The sequence below is a fragment of the Nothoprocta perdicaria genome, unplaced genomic scaffold (assembly GCF_003342845.1).
Source record: "Nothoprocta perdicaria isolate Ctin4 unplaced genomic scaffold, notPer1 scaffold_410, whole genome shotgun sequence".
NCBI classification, from domain to species: domain Eukaryota; kingdom Metazoa; phylum Chordata; class Aves; order Tinamiformes; family Tinamidae; genus Nothoprocta; species Nothoprocta perdicaria.
The window spans coordinates 165,055-189,281 of record NW_020455656.1 but is presented as its reverse complement, the minus strand read 5'-3'; the positions used below and the strand labels follow the sequence as shown (position 1 = coordinate 189,281).

The following is a 24,227-nucleotide window of genomic DNA, read 5'->3' as shown; positions in this document are numbered from 1 at the left end:
CCTCCCCAACAAGGTAGTCAAAAGACACCATTTGAGAGTGGCTCAAGTTTCTACAGAGTCTTCAAAGAAAATACTCAGCCCATATATCCAAACTTTCTTCTCCCCTGGGGTCTGGACTTATTGGTAGCAAGAAAACACCCCAGCAACACAACATCAATCCTGGTTTAAATTTGCTCCTCAGAACTGGCTGCTAATAGGGCTTCCCCCCAGGGCCTCCTCAGCCCGGGCTTCCTGTTCCTTTTGGTTCAAAGATACACTTCCATCCCTGCTCCGGTCAACCTAATTGGATACATCTTTCAGTCTGAGGTGGCAGTAATCACCCTGAGTCTTAGCAGAGGGTTATCAAGTGAGGCCGCTATTATTAAAGAGAGACCTGCATTACTTCAGGGCCTTAAAAGATGCTACTAAGATACTGTTAGAGGAAAATTTAACGCTAATTAAATACATTTATATAACTAATTTTCAAAATATATTAGTGAATGGAAGCCCAAGAGTCATGGGTTACTACATAAATGATTGACTCAAACATCTTACATCAAAACACATGAATAAAGTGAGTGTAATGAACACCGAGTAGAAGAATTATCCTGCAAAAAAAGCAATATACTTCCAAAACATGCAAGAATAATTAGACCATTTTCTTTAATAGGATTATCTGACTCATTGAAATTTATAGCAACTCTCGTTCAAATTCAGAACAGATTGTTTATTAAGAAATTATTAAACCAAAGACACTTTGAAAACTTAAGGCCCTGTATAATGTCTTAGGATCTCTGCTTAAAATGATCACATATTATTCCTGCAGTTCCTGCATGCATTTCAGCAGAAAGAAAAAAGGAAGGGAGGGAGGGAAGAGCAGTGCTTCATTTTCACAGATGTGCTGGGTACTCCACCAATTTCAAGAGCAGAGAGTCAACTCATCCCACAGACTAAAGGGAAAACTATAAGGAAAAAACAACAGCAATGACAACAAAAATATCATCCACACCCTTTGTATGCCCCAGGTAGGGGCCATACATAAATATAGATTTAAATCTATAACCCACTTCTCCCAAACAGAAATTTATGACTATGATTGAATTATGTTATCAATTAGTCAAACCTTGAATTTTTAAAGAGCAGGCTTCAAGTCAGGAGGTCTTAGAATATTTAATATGCTTTGAGACATGTAACCAAACAAAGAGAAACTCTGCGTACTGTAACTGGTAAAACAAACTTTTTGCCTCAGCATTTTCATGTCTTAATCAGCATATTGCATGAGCAGGACATTAATATTTTAAAGGCAAATAACGGATGTAATGAAATTTTGGAGACATCTGACCCACTAAAACATTTTTGAAAGCTAAGGCATGAAATGACTTTATCTGTGTCAATTAAGTAGGTCTCCTGCTAACTTGGAAGAGGTCAGCAGGGAAGAGCAAAGAGTCTAAGTGTCATCATTCATTTATTGTTTAAAAAATATGTTACTGAAGAGAGAAACTACACATACACTTTAGAAGCTAACAAAACAGCCACACTTAAGTTGTAAATAAACAAACTGTAAGGACAAAGATGAAGGAAGACTCCATCCCCTGAAAGGGTTCATATTTAAGCAAATACTGTATAACGTCAAACCCACAATAGGTTCGAGAGAAACATGCCAAGTTTAATTCCAAGTATCTGAATCTGACTGATGGAAAACCTACTCCAAAATTCTGGTGTAAAAAGCAGCTACATCACCCTTAATAGAGCTAGAACACAAAGAACAGCGGGGAAGGGCAAATACAGTTTCTTTACTCTTTAGCTTCTGGACGTGCTATATAGGTTATTTAATTTACACTGTACACAAACACCAAGATATTTCAGGATCACGTCTCATTATCTTAGAGAATGTACAAGCCTAACAAATACCCATGCTTATATCCAAGCAATTATATTTTAAAAAATGAATTATTGCATTGTACTTTATTTTTAAGTTATAAACACTTTTTTAACTATTAAGACAATACTGTATTTTACTATTCAAATATAAAAAGCTATGTTTAACTCCAATACTTGGCGTTAAATCTAGCATTGCCACATTATAGTTATGTGTACAAATAAACAGGCACCATCTTAGTGTGTCAATAGCATCATATTTACATCCCTACTGCTTCTAGCCTTTATTTTCCATGTTCTCTTCAGAGAAATTTAGGTTCAAGGACACAGAATCTGACCCGTCCCTATCACAATGCATTCTCTTACTGTAAAATACAAAAGCAATGCATTTACTAGCAAAATAAACAAAAAAAAAATGCCCTCAATCAGCTGTGCTTTTTACTTGGTTCGTCCAGGTTAAAACACACCACAGAGCATCAGCAGAGGATAGTTAGCCTAGGTGTTTCTAAAAATGTTTGGCTATTTAAGCGCCTTATTTTGATGCCTGACATTAGATGCAGTAACGTGAGGTGACCTCAGCAGACTGGGGAGCTGTCCAGCTCCCAGGCGAGGCCGCCTGACCGACCGTTCTGCTTCTCTGCAGCTGCCACTGGTGACGCCTTGCCATGTTCAAAGGTGCTCACATTCCAGCTGCTCCGGGCTAACCCAGGGCTTTCTTCTCAAAGTTCTTAAAGGAAAGGGTTCTAAAGGCCTTCAAATTATTACACTAACAAGAACAACAGGGCTGGCTAACAATTAATATAGTTTCATATCGGAAACTAACTGGACTCTTCTCATATCCTTGGCTGGATTTTAAAAACATGAATTGACACTGCAGGTTCTTAGCTGGATTTTAAAATATGAATTGACACCTTGAGGGCCTGACCCAGAGGCTCCTGCAGAAGAAATGCAGACAGGTCTAAAGACTAGAGAATATACATGTAGAAAATGAGTGAGTACCTAGAGTATAAGTGACAGTTCTTATGAAACAGGTAGAGCTGAACCTTAGGCTGCCAGATGACTGCTCAAAGATATTTCTAGAATAAATTCCAATGATGTAATATTTCTGACATAATTTTCTACGTTCATCTTTCTGGACAGGTGGGAAGGAGGGAAGTAAACAAGTTCTGCCTTTTATACGCTGCATCACACAGCTTCCCTCTTACTGATGACCGTCACTGAAGTTTTACTTACCACAAAAAGCTGGCTCATTTCTCCTTACTACATGGTTACCTTGGTTCAAGTAGCCACTTATGACTTATTGCCAAAATTTTACAAAGAAGCTGCGATTTAAAAAATAAAGTCAGAACTACATAATTGTTTCTAATGCATCTCAGCTAACCTTGACGGAATTTAAAAGACAAAGAAACGATGCTATTCCCAACTCAAGGGCTTTCTCCTTGCTGGCTTTCAAAAGTCTACTGTGAAAATACATTCAGAGTTTCTCCAGATTAATATGAAACACAGCAAGATATCTTTTCCATAGAAAAAAAAACACATAAGTTTTACAGGAAATGAACTCACAGAATTTAACATGAGCATAATCTTACTGCAGGGAGCACAGGATGGGCTCTCACAAGGGCAGCATGGAAGAAGTAGGTCCCCTTGCCTGAATTTCCTCTTGGAAAGCCCTCTCTATTGATCCTGCAGGCAACAATATCCCTGGGTGCACACACATCCTTTGTAAGCAGTTTTCTCTACCTGCTGACCCAAGTAAACTATAATAATTCAAACTTCCAGCAAAATTCCCATCAGAGCTCTACATCCTCTACTTCCCAAACTTTACCTGTTGCACTATGGCAGGGGAAAAGAGCCAAGAATTACAGTGTACCTTGCACACCAATCCTGTTATCAGCCCGGCAGGGAGAAGGAAACGAACACTCAGAGGATAATGCAGGATAACCTGCTTGTCAAAAGTTATCTTCTGCAACAGCAAAGTTCCCACCCAGATGTGCCTAGCTACTGCAGCACAACTGGCTAGTTATTCCAACACAACACTAGCCTAACTTCTCCCAAACTTAAGTTCTCTCAAAGAGATCATACGCTTTACAGACTTCCTAAAGTTGCAAACAAGCACCTAAGTCAGAAATTAGCATGATACTGAAAGAAACCGAATGTACATAATGTCCATAAATAGTAGAATTCACATCAACTTACTTAATCCACTCGTAAATACTAATACAATTAACAAAAATCAAAATATAATATATTGCCTTCATCTTGGTCCAGCACAAAAGTGACCATGGGGAGCTGAACTGAACTAATTTACTTACTTTGGAAAATATTAGCCCTATCCTCATCAATTTTGCTATCAGCACAATTTCAATAAATCAGATATTCTTTACCACTAGTTTAACTTATAACTGCAATAAGTTCTGTAGCTCACTGGGCAAAAAAACATAGTTCTCAGAAGTAACTTCTTTCCAAATCACACAACCTAAACAGCAGAGAAACAGCCAAGACAAGCTTCTGCCTCCATTCTACACGTTCCAAGGATTAGACACGCTCTCTTTCTCCCTTTTCATTCCAAAATTAGACCCAGTTTTCAGAAGAGCTGAGGACCCAACAGGACTTAAACAGGAAGATATACAAGACTTTGGAAAAGCTGATCCCTGGATTTCATTCTTTTCTAGCACTAACACACTTTGATTTATTCCACGTACTGTTTCTTCGCCTGTGAAGCTGTTCTGCTGAGGCACATGGAAGGGAACATTGCAAGTGAATTCCACAGATCCAAACAGTGGGTTTAGAACTAAAGTTACTGCCTACTCAAAAGAAAAATCAAATATTTTTTCACAGACCAACACACGTCAAGTGATTTATTGGACTTTCCAGTGATGGAAGGCATTAGCACAGGAATTAAGAGAAGGCACATTTGCTGCTGACCCACATACTAAAGCTTATCTTGTCTCACATTTCCCTCATATAACACAAAATATGACTGCTGCTCACTAAGTATTGTACAAATGTGAACAATACAAAACACAGACCTGTACACATGGACACCCTGGAGCTACCTTAGTTTGTGCTTGCTTGGGCACAAGCAGGAGTGGCGACCGCGGAGCAGAACTGCTCTATAGCCAGGTGTGCACAATACATCCAAGACACATCTTAAACTACTATCAGACATCCCCACAATAAATTTTATCCTGGATCAAGGGTTCTCATAAAAGGGATGTAAATAGTATGAGGGGATTTAAGTCCTGGCTTAAAGCACAAAAAGCTGATCAAGGAAAGCATTGCTAAAGGAAGGGATAACAAAGGGATAATAGAGGGTAGGGTTTTTTAATGTTATGATGAAATGGTCACTTGTGCTCCCTATATTACATTAAGAAGAGAATGGGAAATCCAAGTTTAGATGCAAGTACAGGCTTAATCAAGATTTAGTATTATGAAAGAAAGTCTGAGAAGGCTTAGCAATAGTTCAGCTATCACATGGAAGTGATAACATCAGTTTTGCAGAACATCTTTTTGCGGGACAAAAGAGGCAACAGATGATGAGCGATGCCTGCACTTTGCCTATCTGCAGTCACCTGCACAACACTGGAAAATAATTTTGTTTGGTACATCTTGAGAATGTGGAAAACGATGACTTAACGAGAAGTCACTACATTCACATTTGCACACAATAACTGCATGTAAATTAAATAAATACCTAAGACTAAGTAAGCTCATAACAGTATCAAAAACTCTGCTTCTAAATAGGTGCTGCTCACACTGATTAGAGGCTTAGAAAAGTTCTCCTGATTCGCAGGGGCAGTTAGATTATTAGTCCCCCCATATATAAAGAGGAATATATTTTTGACAGGAAAGCTGAGTGGCTCTTTCAATTTATTTAAGAAGTGATTCTGCAGAAAGTCAGTTCTGGGAGAAGACTGAGCTAAACGCACCTCTAGAGAGTTTCAACATTAAAACCAAACTCTGGAAACGTGCAGAATTGTTTTTCACATGTTTCAAGACTGCTTTATAAATCACTTGTACAAATAATTGCTTATGATTACATGGCGTATCACTCAGGCCTTTTCATTTTTAGAATAAAAAGAACGGTAAGTGTTTATCAACAAGGCACAATTCTTGATAAACAAACAACTGGAACTGAAATCAAGCATCTTCTGCCTCAAGTTATTAGTTTCTACACACTCATAGAGCACATTTGTATGCTTCTTCCATTAGTCACCCAATAATTGGCATTTTAATATGCCCTTGACTGAGCTTAGGGAAAGGAGGGATTGGCAACTCAGGCAAGACTGACAAGAGTGAGAAGTGAGTGATTTCCTTTTTTTTTTTTAAATCAGATTTTGAATATCTACAATGGTTTTCAATAGACGTATTTCACCATATTCACCGTACTTCATACTCACCATATTCAACATATTTCACTATATGAGCAAAAAAGCAAATTCAAGTTTCCATAAAACACAAATATGTAGAAGTTCTCATTACTAATTGCTTATTTTAGCTTGCAGCATCAGTATTATTCAGAAATGCCTAAAGCGTTAAGGAAACCAAGGTCTTTAAATTGTTTATAAGAAAATATGCAAGTTCAAAAATTCATAAGTATTTTTACACGTTCTTTCCTCCCTGGTAAATGCACCAATTTCCCTGCTGTTCTCTAACTTCCTTGAGCTTACTTTTTTTTGTTCCAGGAAAGGGTTTTGGCCCCACAGAATACAGGAGCACACATTGAGTACAGTTTGCAAACAATGTGTTTAAGAAGGTTCCATGAAAAATCACCTTTTCTGGATGACAAGCAACCAAGAACAACAAATTTCCAGGATGTATTAACACACACTGCCTTTTTTTTTTTTTATTACTCAGTACTCCAACACAACGACATTAATGCTTAATCCTATTTCTAACATATTTTGAAGACTAAAATGAGCTTCCTTTTGCAATCTAAACCATAGGTTTATATATGTTCAACTATTAAAAAAAAAGGTTAAATTACACTACCATTCTTTTTCCTACTTCCAAAAGCCCTCCTCCTTTCCCCATCCCTTGCTATTTAGTGGCAAGGTTAAAAGAAGTGTTACCCTTTACCTATAAAATTTAAAATTAACTCAACAAACCCAATTTGTTGTAAAGTTTAAAAACAAGCTGAAGCCAGTAGACTTACCTGTTAACAATGCCCATCTGTGATAATACAGACTATCTTGTTTTTCTAGAACATCTTTAATCTGGTGATATTCTATTTTTACCGATTTCAACTAATTTCACTGTAAAATGTTAAATCTAATTTTTGTGAAAAATAAAAACAGAAGTATTCCTAAGTTAGCAACTGCTTTTGAACATTCTTTCCTCCAAGTGTCTTTAGCACTTGGAAATCAAAGTATTGCATACCTCAAAATATCAGACTATTCCAAGAAACTCCCAAAGGAACAACATGGACTTTGAGGCTTAAAAGGATTCACTTTATTCTTTCTGTGCCAGAGCAACTGTATCAGAATATAAATATTGTGAAAACTGGAATTATATTTTCTTGGAGACTAAAGAAATTAATTTACAACTTAACTAAAATGGCAGCACTTTTATTTTATTTATAAACAAACAGTTATGCAATTTCTTTTGTATGGGCATATCACCATCACCTCATCACTACAAGGTCGAGCTTATGTAAGCTTTCTCCTACATTTAAAGAGAGAATGTTGCTCCTATTTTTCTAAGAAATTATGATAAACACAGATGTAGGAAGTGCTCTGTATTTGACAAGATATTACTAAAAAGCTTGTACATTTGTTTGCTGCCCACTTCTTCCTCTTTTTTTTTTTTTTTTTTTTTTTTTTTTTTTTTTTNTTTTTTTTTTAAGTCAAACAAACATGATCTCTTCCTTGCCACTGGAAGAAAAAAAATGTACTGTTGTAATACATACTGAGTGAAGATCTATCTACAAGAGCATTTTATCATTCTTAATTGACTGTGGAGGGAAAGAAGTGCAGAAAAGGTGTTACTTGAAGGTCTGATATCATTCTCCCTTATGTTAGCTCTGCTCTACCTCATCCTTTCACAAGAGTCACTGGTGCAGGAAGTTACTGGTGACTTTTCTTTATTAAAAAAGAAGGGCAGAGAGAATGAATCAGGAAAGCAGTTTCATAAGCAAAGCATTCGGTCCTTCCAGACCGGAGTGCTGACATTTAAAACTAAGGAACAAGACTGTTTACGTTTACTGCTCTTCAAACGATAATTATGCTCAAGTAAGTTTTTCCTCTTTTTGAGGTTTTTCTTCCACAAGATAACAGGAATAAAACCTGGACCACAGATTGCTCCGACATCACCAGTGAAGCAAATCAACTGGTTTATTTTCTCCACTTCCACATTTTCAAACCTGTATGCATATATGCTGTATCTTGTGCTGCAACAGTTCGGCTCTGCATCAGCTCACAAACTTCTTTAGGTTTGAGCCTACACACAGCACGGCCTACTTGCTTTCTCCTTGCAGTGTGCCAGATCTCTTCAGTTTCACAAACTTCTGAACAGAGCTGTCATTATTAATTCTCAGCAAGAAGCCTAAGCCCCTATGAATCACTGCAGCAACTGGCAGCAAGAGCCTGTGCTGCTCTTGCAATGCTTCAGAAAGGAGAGAAATCCTAAAGGAAGTCAAAGCTTTTAGTAGAGCTACCACTGACTTGGTCCTTGCACTGCAAGTCGTCATGCAACTTCATTAAACAAAAGAGCAGAGAGAAAGGGTACACGAGGCTGACAAAGCATTTCAGAAAGAAGAAATATTTTGACACGCTGTTTCTGAGGCTGGGCTCTCAGCTCCACGCCACAGGCCCAGACCGAGACTTCCCACAGGCTACAGCTTTTGCAGCCCTCACTTTTAGCAAAAGCTGGGCTAACAGTGACAACGAGGACAGGAAGGTAGGAATGGAACAGGAGCACCTAGTAACGAGGTTTAAGGTAAACTGCCTCCCAGAGCTGTGCACAGTGCAAGTGTTGGGCCTTGCGCGGCACCAAGAGCACCGACCTGGGTCTGAACACAACTGCAGGTAACACATGCTGCACTCTCCTCCTCCTTCAAGGAATGCACCCTACAGGCAATGTAAAACATTATTTATTGAGTAAAATCATGCATTTTCCTTCACCTCACCAAATCATACTGTTGGATGATATTCTCATAAAACAAGGGATAATAACTGTTCTTTCCTACAGAAGTTATAGTGAAATGAGAAACAAAAAGCTTCCTTAAGAAGCACAGGGATTAGTCTCTAACACGCTGCTTAACTGCCAGTGTTTAATTGTACTTCCTGGCCACAGCTCTCTACGCTCCTACAAACACAAGGCAGACAGTATTTCTCTGTGCTGGCAAACTTGCTTTTTTTCTGGAACACACATTCACTGTGATCATTGTATTTTGCAACCACACTGCTTCAACAAAGTTATCAGCTCTGTGGCCCACTGGTAAAGCCAATAAAGTAATTTAAAGTATTTAAATTATGATTGATAGTGGTAGTAAGTTCACTATTTTATAAAGAATCAAATCCATAAAACTATGAAGAAGGAAACTATACTGTGAGTTTGCATTTACTGTATTCTCTCTGTAGCAAACAGAAGGGGAAAAAAAGTCCAAAAATTGTTTTTCAAAATCTTTTTGTTTAACCCATGAACAAGTGTGCTCTCACCATTTTGAGCTGCAAATTTCAGCACATGTGGCTGTGTTACTGGAGATCGCTCTTTTAAAGTGATATCTGTGCTAATTGTGCATTTTATAACATAACTTTAAAAAGTTACAAATCAGAGTTCCAAGTCACATTAAGATGCACTTCTTTTCCTCTGAACTTTAAATTCTTTCTTACCTTCCATTCACTGTCTCACTGCCCACTCCTGCTGATGACCTGGTAGTCAACAGAATTCGATTTGTGGCATCAAGGCAAGCTAATTTTTAGATTATCTTGGGCTTCCAGAGCTAACCAAAGAACTCTGAGGCTGCGTGCTGTGAGACACAGCCACACGCAGAGGTTCATGCTGCTTTCAGAGAATAAATCATCTTCAAGAGACACATACCATCACAAGAGCAAAACCTCAGTTTTCACTGAATCAGTATTCCTCATTAAAAAAATCATTTTCCTCATTATTCTTATAGGTTATCTCCTTGACTTACTGTTCCATTACTTTTTTTAGTAAAGAAAAATTCTACATAAATGTTAGTAAGTACTTCTTTTTAGTTAGTACTTCTTTTCTTAGAAAACATGCAGTTCTTTTGATCTGTAAAAGGGTAAATTTGAAATCCTCAAAATAGCACATGCAGATAATGGCAAATTCAGGTATCTAAATAAGACACTGATGCACTGCTGTATTCTTAGTTACACACATGTTCTCAATTCTATCTCCTTTTCAAAGGTGTTAGGCTGCTGACCCCAGTGAGCGACTTAATTTGTTTCAGTTATTTGCACAGTGGCTACAGTGATAATTTAGTTCAGTTTGGGGGAAACTTCTGTATGCTTTCCCCCCTTTTTTATTTTTTATTTATTTTTAAACACAAGTGAATATAAGTTTTGAGTTTGCTCAATGTTATTTACTTTTCCTCCAGTTATTCGCAAGACACATCTTCCAGTTACAGCGACTTTCCATGAAGCATCCTGTTGCTGTTATTTTGTTGCAATACTTTGGACCCATCAAAGAATTTCTACCAAACATGAGACTATTGTGGTGTAATGCATCACAGTAAAGACACAACTTCAAAAAACAGCTGTACAACTAATCTCCAAATTGTTGCCAGGTACCCATTACTGATATGTACTTAATTGGCCTAGTCGGAAAGAAAAAAAGATGGAATTACTCATTCCATGTGCACAGCATGGATCAACTAAAATAGAATCATAACATTTGCCTAAAGCAGGATGTTTTCATTTAGAAATAGTTTCAAAATAATAATAAAGTGCAAAATTCCACAGTTGTTTCCCGGTCCCTCATTTAACTTGAAACAGTTTCAAAATGAGAAAAATTCTTGTTGCACTTTTGCAGATTACACTAATTGCTTATTTGATGGACTTGTAATAGTTCATCCTATTTTTTTGTTAGGAGAAGTCAAACAAAACCCCCAAATGTCTGGTTGCCCACACATTTTCGCACATAAAAAAAAATAACAGCTCTCTTAGAAGCTGGGAGAAGACATATCTTTAGAACAGGGTGTTAAAAATACATCTCTGTTTCCCTACCTGTTTCTCACTCAGAGCTGTGATTTTGGCTTGAAGTTCATGAAGCTGTTTCTTCAAATCAGCGTTCTGATTAGAAAGAAAAAATATCTGTGAGAAAGATATTCCATTTGTTAACACAGAGTAGTAGCAGGAAGGTTTTTTGCATAGTGTACAAATACAGCACCTCTGGATGCACTGCCAATATAATTTGAGTGGCTCAACAGAGCCTCATGCAAGTCACTGAGTGCAACAAGTGCAGAGCACCTTTCTGGCGCTCAAAGAGACAGCTCAGTTTAAAATTAGGACTTTATTAAAACATCCATTAGCGCTTACCACAATATAAAGTGCATTCATACTTTTCATTAAGTTTACAAATCAAATAAGGGAAAGGTTAGTTAATACATAATAATATAATAAAGATTACAGAGTGCCACGTAAGGCACTCACCTCTGCTACTTAAGCAAAGGTAGTAGCATACTTTTGACTGTGTACAATATCAACACTGTAGCAATTAATCTTCATTGACATGCACACCAAATAAAACAAAATGCAACTAAGTCTTCACTTCCAGGTATTTTTAGGACTCAGCCTACACTTAATAGAATTACATCTGCCTTAAAACATCATTTATGGCAGCATTTTGCTTACAAAGGTACTTTCTTAAGATTTTAAAAGCCATAAACATTCCTATGAAGATGTAGACAGAATAAAGGTTTTAGCAAGGCTATTTATTTTTTACTCAAAAAGTTGAGTTTAAGGCCTGTGAAGCTCTGCAGAAATATGACAAGGAAGCTAAATTCCCTTCATTTTTCATTTCCTCTTATCCATGCTGTAAACTCTTTACACTAGTAATCATGCATCATTACTAAAAAGGATCACACAGGTTTATTGTGCTACATGAAATATTAAAACTAATGCTGAAGAAAGCTTCCCTATGTTTATATTCCTCCACACAATTTTGGAATGCATTATAAACCTAGCTCTTATTTGTAGCAAGTCTTCTCCAATACACACACAATTTTAACAGAATTAAGTATTGGCTGTTCTTCTAGATACCACTTAACAACCCATGATAGAAATGAATTTAGAGCATTGGAAGCAGGGAGCAGAACATGGGATCCTCCAGCGTGGAATCTCTCCACACTGTTCTGCCTGGCTCCATGATCTCTGCATTTCTGCTGTAGTGCGATCTGTTTTTCAACAGACATGAGCAGAAAGCAAACTACTTTACAGGCTAATTGCCACAGACCTTTCCTCAAATCCCATCAGGCTAAAGTTGTTCTAAAATCCTGATCTTCCAATATCCCCATTAGAGAGCTAACTACTTGACTGTTATACAAAAAGCTCTCTTCCTACTCCGATGAGTGTTCATGGTTAAAAAAAATAATAGGGCATTTAGTATTTTATGGGGATGGAGGCGTTTAATAGCAAGCCCCAAGTGAGGTGCCTTTATCCCTATACTTAACATTTCAGAGTCATCAGAAAACTCCAGGTAGCTCCCACTGAGCCAACCAGAGAGCTTAATTGCTGTGCAGGATAATGTGGTCTCCTTACAGAGTCACTGGGAAGGGGGGGAACTTCTACCCTCTGCAACAGGGCTCAGTTATCCGGCTTCAGCAGCTCTGAAACAGGCTGTGGCCGAGACGTCACTTCTTTCAGATGCTGCAACGCCAAAGCTGTGTGTTCGGGACAGGCAATCTGAACACAGCCCTAAGTTACATTCTTTATTTGGACATTACCTATTGGAAAGGGAATCTGGTGTCTATTATAACTTCTAGTGAACCTCCTAATACTCAAAAAAAAAATTCTAATAGTGTCATTTTTTAGAAAGAGACACTTCTATTAGAATAAAAAGATCTTACTTCACACTTGAATTACACAATAACCATAAGGATTGCTTGATGTAAGCAGTCAAGAATATGAAGTGAAAGACTCCATAAGCTAACGGTTTCCTAACCATCCAGCTGTCATTGCTTAAAGGATTGTTTGTAACCATTCTCTTCTAAACACTACATTAGCAAAAGGGAGCATGATGAAGAAAGTTCTTAGGGAACTCTTAGGGAAAGCTCCATGCAAGGCTATTTTCTCTATTTTAAGAGTAAATAATGCAATATAAAAAGAAGAATAGTTACCTGTGGATCTTGCTTCATTTGGGCAACCAGTTTCTAGAAAGAGAGAGACAGAGTAGATAGGGATTGTCATTAAACATCTTATTGAACAGCCTGAAATTCAATAATTCCGGAAAGTTTTTTAAAAAGATATAAAGTTTAGAGTAATTTTAATAGTAAAACTTAACCCACAAGGAAACCAGTATGACACAATCTCCCCACATATTGTTTATTAACGTAGTAAAAGCAACACACTAACGCATCAGTGTTGCTCCTCCTAAGCAGCCGCGGAGCAGGCGATCTCTTTGGAGCAGAGCTCGGAGCAGCTGGGCAAGCCGAGCCGACCGCTGCGTGCCCTCCAGCGCTGCCGCCTGCCTCGCTTGCGGCCACAGGAAACGGAGCGCAGGGAAGCGCTGGGGACACAAAAGCCGTTTGTGTCTCGATGCTGAGACCGCTGCGAGCGCCAAGGGCCGCCCGCGTGGCCGAGTCCGCGTGGGAGACCCGTGTCCAGCGGCCTCTTCGCCGCTGCCCTGCCTCTGCCTCAGTCAGAGGGATGGAGCCCGTGCGGACCTGCACGCGGCTGCCACTCACTGTTCCTCCTGCACCAGGACGCTGCCTCTGTCGCTACGTAAGGAAAAAGTTATGCGGCTGTCGCTGAAGAAGCCAGAGCCCAGGAGGAGGAGGCGGCCACGTAAGCAAAGATTCCCAATTTCTGTTTCGATTTCTGCAGAACTTTTACTCGGCACATTGTGTTGATCTCCATGTGTGAGTAAGGGACACGGCAAAGCTCTTACTTTCATCCCCATTTGCTCGTCAGAGCAGGGCAGAGTGAGGAACAGGAAGGATAAGACAAACAAAATATATGTTTCATTCCGCCTGCGTTACTAACAAATCAAAGAACACAGTCTTTGCCAATTTACTACTGCTGGTTAAGACTATTTCATATCCTAGAAGTGCTGTTAATCAGAAAACAAAGCATCAAAAAGATAGTTCTGTGGCACAGAAATTTTATTTGCTCTAGTATCCTCTTTCCAGTACTGGCCAAGAGCAAACACATAAGCATCCATAAGAGTACTAAGCAATACATAGGGATTACTTCTTACTTCCCAGAAATCTACTTCTCAGATGGCTTTGAAAACTACATTCTAAGTTTAATAGTTAGTAACAAACTTCTCTCCCATTTTTGAGCTCAGCAACACACTCCCAATTCCATGAGGCATGCTCCCAGGTCACCTACAGTAATCTACATAAAAGGACCTCCATTTTCCTTTGAACCTGCCCTCTAACAACATCAGCATTAGGGACAAATAAAATTATAGAAAACCATTCTTAACAACCTCTTCTATTCTCCTTGTTCCTGCCCTCTTTTCCCCCACATCTGCCATATTCCCCCCCAAACAGCCCTTTCAGATCCAGAGCCTTCGGGCACACAGTTCCCCCCGGCGCTCTGCTCCTTCTCAGCACTTCTGCCAGCAGGTCTCTGATTCTGCTCCACTGTCTGGAGACAAATGGAATCAGAGAGCATGTAACAGCCGAGCGCTCCACATCCCTGAATCACAATAATGTCTTTCTCCATTCTCATAGCAAATTCACAGCCTGTTATTATATATGTAAGGCTGGGATTGTTTTTAAGGTGCATCACTTGCCATTTATCAACACTGAATTTCATCACTTCACCACACAGTCATTCAGTGTCATGGGAGCCACGTTAGCCACGTGCTTACTTTATTTTTCCTCAGTGCTTTCTGCCACATCAGAGTTTGACAAGCAACAAATCTGTTCGCTTTTATACATACAAAGTGCTTGTACGGATTTAGTCACAAGACAACGCAGCCAGTGACCGCAAACTGTTCACAATATATTGCTAAATATATGAATCACACAACACTGCATCATCCCACCATTTAAAAAACAAAAATCTTTCCCACTAACCCCAAACAAAAGCTAAGTATAAGATATTCTAAAATATTCTGTTTTCATAAGAGAGAAGGAAAAGGATGTTTTAGGTTCTTTTTTCCCCCATCATCTCCAAGAGTCATCCACAAAGCCCAACTTTCCTGTGAGAAAAGCTAAATATAACTTCTCTAACACCTCTTGCAATTGAAACTATGAGCAGCAGATTGTTTCAAAATAACCTTAATTAAGTCAACACAGTAGCAGAATGCACTACTTGGTTACATTTAGTGCAGCTCCCCTCTCACCATAAGCGATACCTTCCATGGCCAAGTGGTATTTCAGTATCCTGGCTCCACTCCAGCTTAGCAAGTGGCCTGGTCAGAATTTATTTAGGGAAGGTTCTTCCATCATCTGAGCAAAACAAGAAGTCTTGCCTAAATCCCAAATGACTAAACAACTGCTTTGGGTCCTTATTGGTAGTTTAACCGCTGCCAAAGAGGCAGTGTTACAACTCCAGGCAGAATTCCAAAGGCAAACGGGGAGAGACGGGAAACAAGGAGCTATGCCTTGGTCAAACCCACAATCACTCTCTGGCCACGTAAACTGTTGTGACAAGCGAGATGCTGCATCAGGAGGCTGAGATGCTTGGCTTGCACGGCGGAGAGCTGAACTGGCTACGCTCGTCACACAGACACATCCACCTGGTGAACCCGGCTCCACCAGCGCCTGGAAGAGCCCGTGGGATGGCAGGGAGGAAACACAGCTAAGGCGGACAGGTCTCCACAGCTCCTACAGGGCTGCTTTTTCCAAGAAAAACTTATACTTATATACTTATATACTGAACCCCTTAAAAATTACAGAATGTAAAACAAGCAAACAAAAAAGGCCATTTGAGGAGCATGACAGTAACAACATAAGGTTCACGAAAAGTTTACTGAAACGTTCAATAATGTCGCTGTGTTATTTTCCATTGTAAAAAGTTTAGACTTGTTTTTAACCACAGTAATGGGAATAGATAGGATCTTAAAGGGGAAAAACAACAACAACAAAACTTTTAATACATAATGGTTTGTCTAATTTCACCAGCTAAACCCAAATGTAATTAAATTTGACTTAAATGCAGCAGAGTGCGTTTGTGATGAGAGCTGGGGAAAGTATAGGAAAAGGGAACCCTAAAACCTTGGACCTTGGTTGGAAAGAGCCTTCGTGGAAGTTTTCCAGCCTCCATCCCTTTTCCTCATTGTCATTATAAACAGATGCTAAAGCTTATTCAAAATTTGTGCTCTTAACTTTTTTGTTCGTTTAGGACGGGAGTAGAGATGTGCGTACGAAAGAAATGCTTTTACCCAAGCACCAGACTAGCAGTCTGATCACCATATAACAGATAATACTTTAAGAAATGCTTGAAAGGTCTTGAACACGTTAAAGACTTCAGCAATGCCATGGGTAATTTGATAATTTCATTACCCCCATATCAAAGCTTTATGAAGTTCTGAAGACAACAAGTGCCTTGGAGCTCCCGAGGAGAGCCCAGTGCTTAACTGCAGTTCCAGGAACTCCTCTTTCCTCTTGGGCCTTGTCAGGTTCCCCTTCCTAGCTCAGGGTTGCATCTTAGTTAAAGCAGACCTTAGTCTGCTTTACTAACCCGCTCACACAATTTCTTGCACTGTGCTCATTCATTGTAACAAGTAACAGACAAATCATCTTCAACACTTGTTTCCACGTTAACCAGTGACTTGTCTGGAACATTTTCCAAATTTATAAACCTAACCCGTGTATCTCAACATACATCTCTCATTCGTGTGTCAACTGAGAATTTCAAATGTCCCACAGAAATACTTGAAGAATTGTTGTACTGTTTACAGCTGCAACAATTTTATTTCAAGATTCTTTAATAAACATATTTCCTCTTATATTTGCTCTGTTTCAACTGATTAATAGTTCTAAATTGCTCATTCTTATCACAATGGAATGGCAAACCACAAGTCCATTGCCATGTAACATTAGACAGGAAGCAGTAAAATATCCTACATGTAAAAAAAATATCGGAGCTCAAGCACGACAACATTTTGGCAGCAAAAGTATAGGGTTAGTATCAAAAAGAGGCACTAAAGCAAAAGATACTCTAGAAAAGAAGCAACATAAAAGTCTACTTAGCATTACGCACATTTCACTTGCAAAATTCCTCTTTGTATCCTTCTATTCCCAAGCAAGTACCAAGGATGGGTTTAGAACTCAGGGGAAAAAAGTGATAGCCAGAAGGTGCTGAATGCAGAATTTGGAATGTTTTGTCATTACTAAAGAATAAAAAAGATAAAATAAAAACACACCCCCTGACATGTTGATGTTTCACATTTGCTAAAAACAACAGATGGTGGGGTCAAAATGCAGACAGTATACAATTCTAAAACAATTTCAAATTTATAAAGCCTTTTTTTTTTTTTTTTGGCTATACATGACCCCTACTGCCATTACTTAAAAGTAAAACATGAAAAATTACCTGGTGAACCTGAATTTCCACTTTCAGAGCCTCCTGTAGAGTCTGCAGCTCCATTCTCTACCTTCTCCACTTTCTCTAGATGTCTCTTTGCTAATTCCAGTGCTTTTAGTTTCTGGTTTCCTCTTCACTCCAGTGCTATAGAAAAATAAAGACAAAAGTCAGTTAAGAACAAATGAGTTTAACAGAGCTGGAACACAGCAGTGAATTACAATCCTCTGCAGCTTTCTGGGTGATCCTAAGACACAAGTAATCTAACTGAACTCTGAACAGAAGGCTTTCTTTGCAGTAGTTTAGCCAAATTTGTTTCTTCCCTAATATCCCAAAGCTCACATTTATGTCATTCATCTTAGATTGTAGGAGGCTATTTCCTATCAATATCCTATTACATTAAATTAGCAAAAAATAAGATTAGAAAATGTAATTAGAATTAGAAAATCCTAATTCATTAGATTAGAAAATTAAACTGTTGAGAATGCTTCAAAAATCTGTGTAGCTGTGAAAATATTCTGCAGATAAAATTCTGCAACCCAAAGAGGACTGTAAACTGCTAAGCCAAATGTATGACATTAATTTTCTCTCAATGATATTCTAGGGCTGTTCTTAAAAGCGATGACCTGCACATGATTTGAAAGAACTATAATGTACCAAGAAACACTGCCTGAAGTTTGCACTGAGTTAGTCATTTTGGCTGGAACTTATTTTGAAGAAAGGTAAGGCCGATAAAGCACAAGATTTATCCAAAATCATTAAAATCCCTTACTGTTACTAGGTAGAACTCCAATAAGTATGAGTTTACCATCTTCACCGGGACTTCAAACAAATCAATCCCTTTAACCTGTGACACTGAAAACTATTACAATCCATATTTTTAAAAGCCTTGAAATTCGGACAAGAGAATTTTTTCTCTCACACACACACACACACAAAGGAACCCGTGTAAAAATTGCATGAAAAACATCTATAAATACATACATATAAAATCCTTCAGAAAATATTCTATAGCAATCTTCCTGGTCATTTTTACCGCATCAGACATTAAGGAATCACAAGTGCTAAAGCAGTGGTTTGTTTTGGTTTTCCTCTCCCAATTTACTGAACAGGAGCAGGTGCCAGCTCAGAGGCACTCATAACAGGACCTCACCCTTTCCAAAAGGATACTGATAATTTAACATAGATTATGCACATGGGCTGCAAAAAGAGACCATTCCCTCAAGACAGAGGCTTTCATTTGAACGTTGTCTAATAGCATCCTGTTACAGTGAATCTGAAGCCTTGTCAAGCCTACGGTACTGTTAAAACAACAAAAGTTTCACAGTTTAAGTCTTTGTCTGTCCAAACAGAACCAAGTTACAAAAAGAATATAAGGAATATTTTAAAAGCATGATATTTACACTCATTCCAGTGTTGTCTACTGTTAGCATAAATTTTGGTATTTAAGTAACAAGGTCTAATCAGACTTTCCAGTCAACACGTGCACGTCCTTCTCCAAGGGTCTCTCCCACATGCAACACAGAAGAGCCTAAGCAGCTGTCTTTGCAGCACTGCTCTTTAATAAACTGTAATTTGTATCAAGGGATACATGGAAATTACATATAGTTCCCTGTTCTATTACCAGAAACCTTAATGAGAAAACAGAATCCTGGATGATTACCTCCATTCACTGACAGGAGCAACTATAGTCTGCATTAAGTCCCTATCACTGCAGTTTCAAAAGAAACCTTTCAAGACCCTGGTGAGAGACTCACTGCTGAAGCCTAGAATCATTACAGAGGCAGTCTCTTTCATAAGCCCTGGAGAATTTGGCTTGGGGGTAAAAATACAGGCAAATACGGCTATATTTGCCCCCCTCCAATGGCATCGTCAATGAATTAGATGGCAAAAGAATAATGAGTATCATTCTGTGACTATATAATAACTTCAAAGCTCAAAACAGAAGGAAAAAATGTTTAGCTCAAATGGGACCGTCAATAACAAACACGGGCTGTAAAGTCTAATACCAGCTCATGTGGGGGAAAAATAAAGACATGGTACATCTCAATGGCTCATAAATACTAATCCAACTTTAGTTGATAGATGCCTTTAAAAGCTAAAGAGGTTTCCAAAAGTAATTTTAAGAAGGTTTAAGGAAAATGTGATGTGTTGCAGAAGTGATAGTACAGTCCAATACATTTTAGTCACGTTAATGCAGTTACAGACAGGAATAAGAATAATTCACTGCTTTCCTGGCGAATACACACGGTGACAAGCAAGCTAGAAAACAAAGCTATTCCTGAGACATAAGGATCATTCACTAGTTCCATCCCCCAAGCCATGTTACAACTGGAAACGCTGCTTCCATTAGAATTTTAAAAAGTTAATAGCATAAAACTCCTCAAATGCAAAGACTTTTAAACAGATCCCCTATAATTTGGAAATAGGTCACATACTATGACAACCTGAAGAATTAATTTCAAACTCTAATACTGAACCCCCACAGAAAAGGCAAGAGAGAATAACAGAAACTTCTGACCATTCTTCTCCTTCTTGCAGGTTTGCTAGCTCTTCAATCTTTTCTTTTTGCTTGTCCTCCCCTATTATGGTCTCAGAGGAGCTTGCTTTGCAATATCATTTACTTCCCATTACCTTCTTCTGGCAAAGTTACTGCAGCTCATTTTAAAACACAAGAAAACAGCCTCTTCTGTGCTAAAATTAAGTGGCAAGCAATCCAGACAGTCAGCGTGCATGCACATTTGGGAACAAGGGAATTAAAGGGACAAATACTCTGTATAATAATTTTACCTTACAAGCTAACAATGACTATTCCAAAAGAGGAAGCAACCAGCAGAGCAGTTTGTTAAAGCAGGGTTCGCAGGATCACTGGGCAGAGCTGAGAAGAGCGCAGCTTTAACTAAGCTTTCCCAAGGCCAGCATGATTTGGGACTGGCAAAAGTGCTACAGAGAAGAGCGTGTCCAAGTTTACCATGTTTACTGACGTAAAAGTTTAATGCAAGATAAAGATACTAACCAGAAAACCGAGTATATGCACTTGTAGTTTACTTCCTAAGGCAGAAATATCTGAAGTTATCCCTGTCCAAAATCCCTCCTTAAGTTACCTTAAATACGCTCCCAATATTAATTCTCAAGGGGGAAGGAAGGAACGAACATTCTTTAAATGCAACAAATCATAAACTGGGTTCCTTTGTCCTACACAGAATAATGTCTAGAAATATATATGAGGGCATCTGCTTAAATATTAATAATATTTCCTTTGAAAATTGATACAGATGCTACCTAAAGTTAATAAAGAATTACCTAAAAGATTTGCAGGTTGCCCAGTGAGTGGCCACACATATTTGAGAGTGAAAATCTTCAATGTTCTTGGACTTCTGCGTCTCTTAGGCTGAACCTTGTGGGGAGGTGTAAAGCCCCATGGCATTATAAACTACCTACAGGATCACTTCTGAAGAGGTATAAAGCTATAGTTATATAAAACTTTAACTCTTGGAAGCAGCAGCCCTCCATCCGATGTCTTACAAGCACACATTTTCACAAATAAATCTTTATTTCTTAGTTGCTTCAAGACTGTTAAAGCTTCACATTCAGTTAAACAGCCTAAAGCACCTCAATTAGGATAGTGCATATGTTTACCTACAATATAAATAATTCAGAGACTAAATGAACCATTAAAACCCATAATAATAATAATAATCATATAAGTATATTAGCACTTGTCTATTACTATGCCAATTAAAAACAAACGAAGAACAAAAAAAGCCACACAAATGTGGTCCATGTCAGATATTCTAAAATATAGAGCCACCTAACCACTGATTCAAACATATTGATAACAAGTGTAGGACCTGTACAAAAGCTGTGGATGCCTTCCATGAGTATGTGAAGATTCTAAGTAACTTAGAATTTGGCACCTACACTCCCCTCAAATAGATCTGTTTTCATACTACATAGGAAAAAAAAGTGCTATTATTAAATAGATTAAATTTGAAATCACAGACTCAGGCCCAAATCTCAGAGACCTATTATTTCACTTACAGGATTTGTGATTTCATTAGCAATGTTCACATTTTAAAATTTAACTTCTGAATACAAAACTTGATGGGAATTCTGTTTCAGTAAACATCAAATATTTCCAGAAATGGATGTTCACTCTTAGCAACATCTATTCTTACACAAGCCATCTCTGCCCAGCAAGAAGTACTTACCAGTTCCGAGAGAGTTATCTCCTTCAGCTCTCTACCCCCTCCTATAAAAGGAACAAAAACAAGAACTAATGAAGAATAGTTTAAATACTATTTGAAATAATTAAAAAAAAAAAAAGACTTATGGATTTGGAAGGGTTTAAAAGTTTTTTAAAAAAAAACATCTGACACGCAAAGCAAGGCAGGGAGCCCTATGATTCTAACCTGGATTAAAACACAAACTATCAGTGTCACTAGGGAAGAGAATATGATGGGAACAAGGCTTTCTAGCTCAGCACAACACCCCCACCCCCCAACCCTTGGCAGAATATCATCATCATCATCATCATCATCGTGTTTACGGAGAGCTACGTCGCGAGGCGAGCGCTGCGCCGCGGAACCCGGGAGCTGCCCGGCGCCTCTGCCAGCGGCCACCCCAAGGTGCCAGCGCGGCCACCCCGCGGCCGCAGTGACTGAGGCCCCCGCAGCGACTGAAGCCCCCGCGCTCGGGCACCAAGCGCGGCGCCCCGGGGACGCGCTGCCCCCGCCGCGGGGAGCGGGGCGCCCAGCCGCGCGCCAAGGTGCCACCGCTCCAGCCAGCCTCCTCTGAATCACAGGAGATCATGAGTCACAGACCTACAGAGAGAGCTGATGTATAAATGGCAATTCATTTGCTCAATTACTTTGCCTGAAGCTATTAAAAAAAAAAAAAAAAGACACGCACATGCTAAAATACTCCACTGTTTTCTAGTAAAATACTAGAATATTAGTCTATTTTAAGGCTTGACTTTACAGACCAGATTTTTGCAGATTTGTTTCTATACTCACAAGCCACTGCAGCTGAAGTTTAGGCCCCAGTGCTGCTAACAGATACAGGAGCAGAAACTCACATAACATCTCAATTGACAAATGCCACTGAAAATGGGGTTTATATTTCCTGGCCAACACAAGCAGGGTGCCAATGAGCACCCAGAACCAAAAACAGCACACCCACTGCTGGCTGTGCCTACGTATATTGCCCCTCTACCCTAGCGTCCCATTCAGCTGTGCATTTGGGGCAGCAAAGTCTCACAGGAGTGAAGCTGTTTATTTAAATAAACCCCAAAAATGTTCCAGAGCTAACATATGCCTGACAACCAAGACCGCAGGATATGAAGAGTGAAGGATGGGCTCTTGAGGATATAACTCAAATTAAACACATTTGCTCTGGATGCCACAGAACTTGAACTACGCCAACAGATAACAGTTATTGAAAAGGCAGCCTTCACTCTCAAATTTTAGTTGGTTCTTCTTTGATTCTAGCACCTTTGATTCTAGCTGTTACCTCCATTTTCCACTATCAATCAGTTATTTTACTGGTCTGAAAATCCATGCAGGCAACTCTTTAATCACCACAAGCACCAACTCTCCCTCTTCAATAGACATAAAGGTTACAACTATGTTTCAGTGCTACAAAATATATATATATATATGTATGTATGTATATATTTTCAGTTACTGCCACGTACAGCAATGAAAGCTAAACAAAAGAATCCGGTGCTACACATCTATAAAGACAGGCTTACAATAAGAAACACAGCAACAACAAAACACACGCATGACTTTTATTCAAAAGAAAGAAGAAAAGCACCAGTTTGTTTGCCATGCAAGCACACAGAGCAGCAGCGTAATGGCACCATTAACTGTTGCTCCTTCCCCTTCTCAGGCTGGCCCTTCCTAGAGGGCTATGGCCACGGCAGGGCCAGGGTTGAAGGGGACCCCGTCGCTGGATGCAGCCGCTGCCTCCCAGCTCTGCGGTGCCTCAAGCCCGGCCTGAGCAGCCAGGGGCTCCCCAGGGCAGAGCGAGCCTGACCAGGGCTCTCCGACAGATCTGCTGGGGGGCCCTGCAGGAGAAGTCCCTTACAGAGGAGCTGGATGGGAAATGCAAATAAATCTGTATCCTCTTCTGCATATAATTTACTGCAGCTCTTCAAGCTCTTCAATTTGATAGTAGCTCAATGTTTGAAAGCAAAGCCTCTGCAAATACAAAACACCTCAGTTCTCTCTGCCCTCACGCAGACTTAGTATTTTTTCCTGGCAACTCCGTTTCATGCAGCAGAGAGGATAAAATTAGAGAAGCTTTTATGTTTTGGTTTGCAGCCTCGTGCCTTTTGTCCACTCACCACTAAGTTCCACCACAAATAAAGAATGGGTTTCCCCCACAAAAAACTATATTTCCTAAGGCCACAGTGAATCGGTAGAGCTTGACAATTCAAAATCCCATACCAAAGACTTGCCAGGAAACAGTTCATGACCAACTAAATCTGCAGCTTTGGGTCTCAACAACACTCCGGGTGTTTGGAGCCACTAGGAAACAACCCAGAGCAGTTCTGGTGGAAAAAGGTATCCAGCAATAGAGACATTCTGCTCCTGAGGACTGAGATTTTTTTCTTGTTTACACCCAGAACACACAGGCAAACTCAAATTCGCTCCCTCACACACATGAGCTACAATAATATACAGGAAAGATAAAAATCAA

At 39.2% G+C, this 24,227-nt stretch overlaps 1 protein-coding gene across 7 annotated transcripts in view; it reads right to left on the bottom strand.

Annotated features, from left to right (window-relative positions):
- The window catches only part of PHF21A (PHD finger protein 21A), an 88,970-nt gene extending 67,196 nt beyond the window's left edge, over nucleotides 1-21,774 (bottom strand). For 4 of the 7 annotated variants that reach the window (XM_026045845.1, XM_026045841.1, XM_026045846.1 and 1 more), the window contains exons 1-4: nucleotides 21,734-21,774; nucleotides 17,535-17,669; nucleotides 13,163-13,195; nucleotides 11,052-11,117 (exon numbers count right to left, since the gene is read on the bottom strand). In XM_026045845.1, the coding sequence (XP_025901630.1) occupies nucleotides 11,052-11,117; nucleotides 13,163-13,195; nucleotides 17,535-17,588 (153 nt within the window). In that variant the 5' untranslated portion in view covers nucleotides 17,589-17,669; nucleotides 21,734-21,774. Of the gene's footprint in view, nucleotides 1-11,051; nucleotides 11,139-13,162; nucleotides 13,196-17,534; nucleotides 17,670-21,733 lie in introns of all 7 variants that reach the window. The other 3 variants (XM_026045843.1, XM_026045839.1, XM_026045840.1) reach the window with 1 other exon arrangement.
- Nucleotides 21,775-24,227: the final 2,453 nt, after the last annotated feature.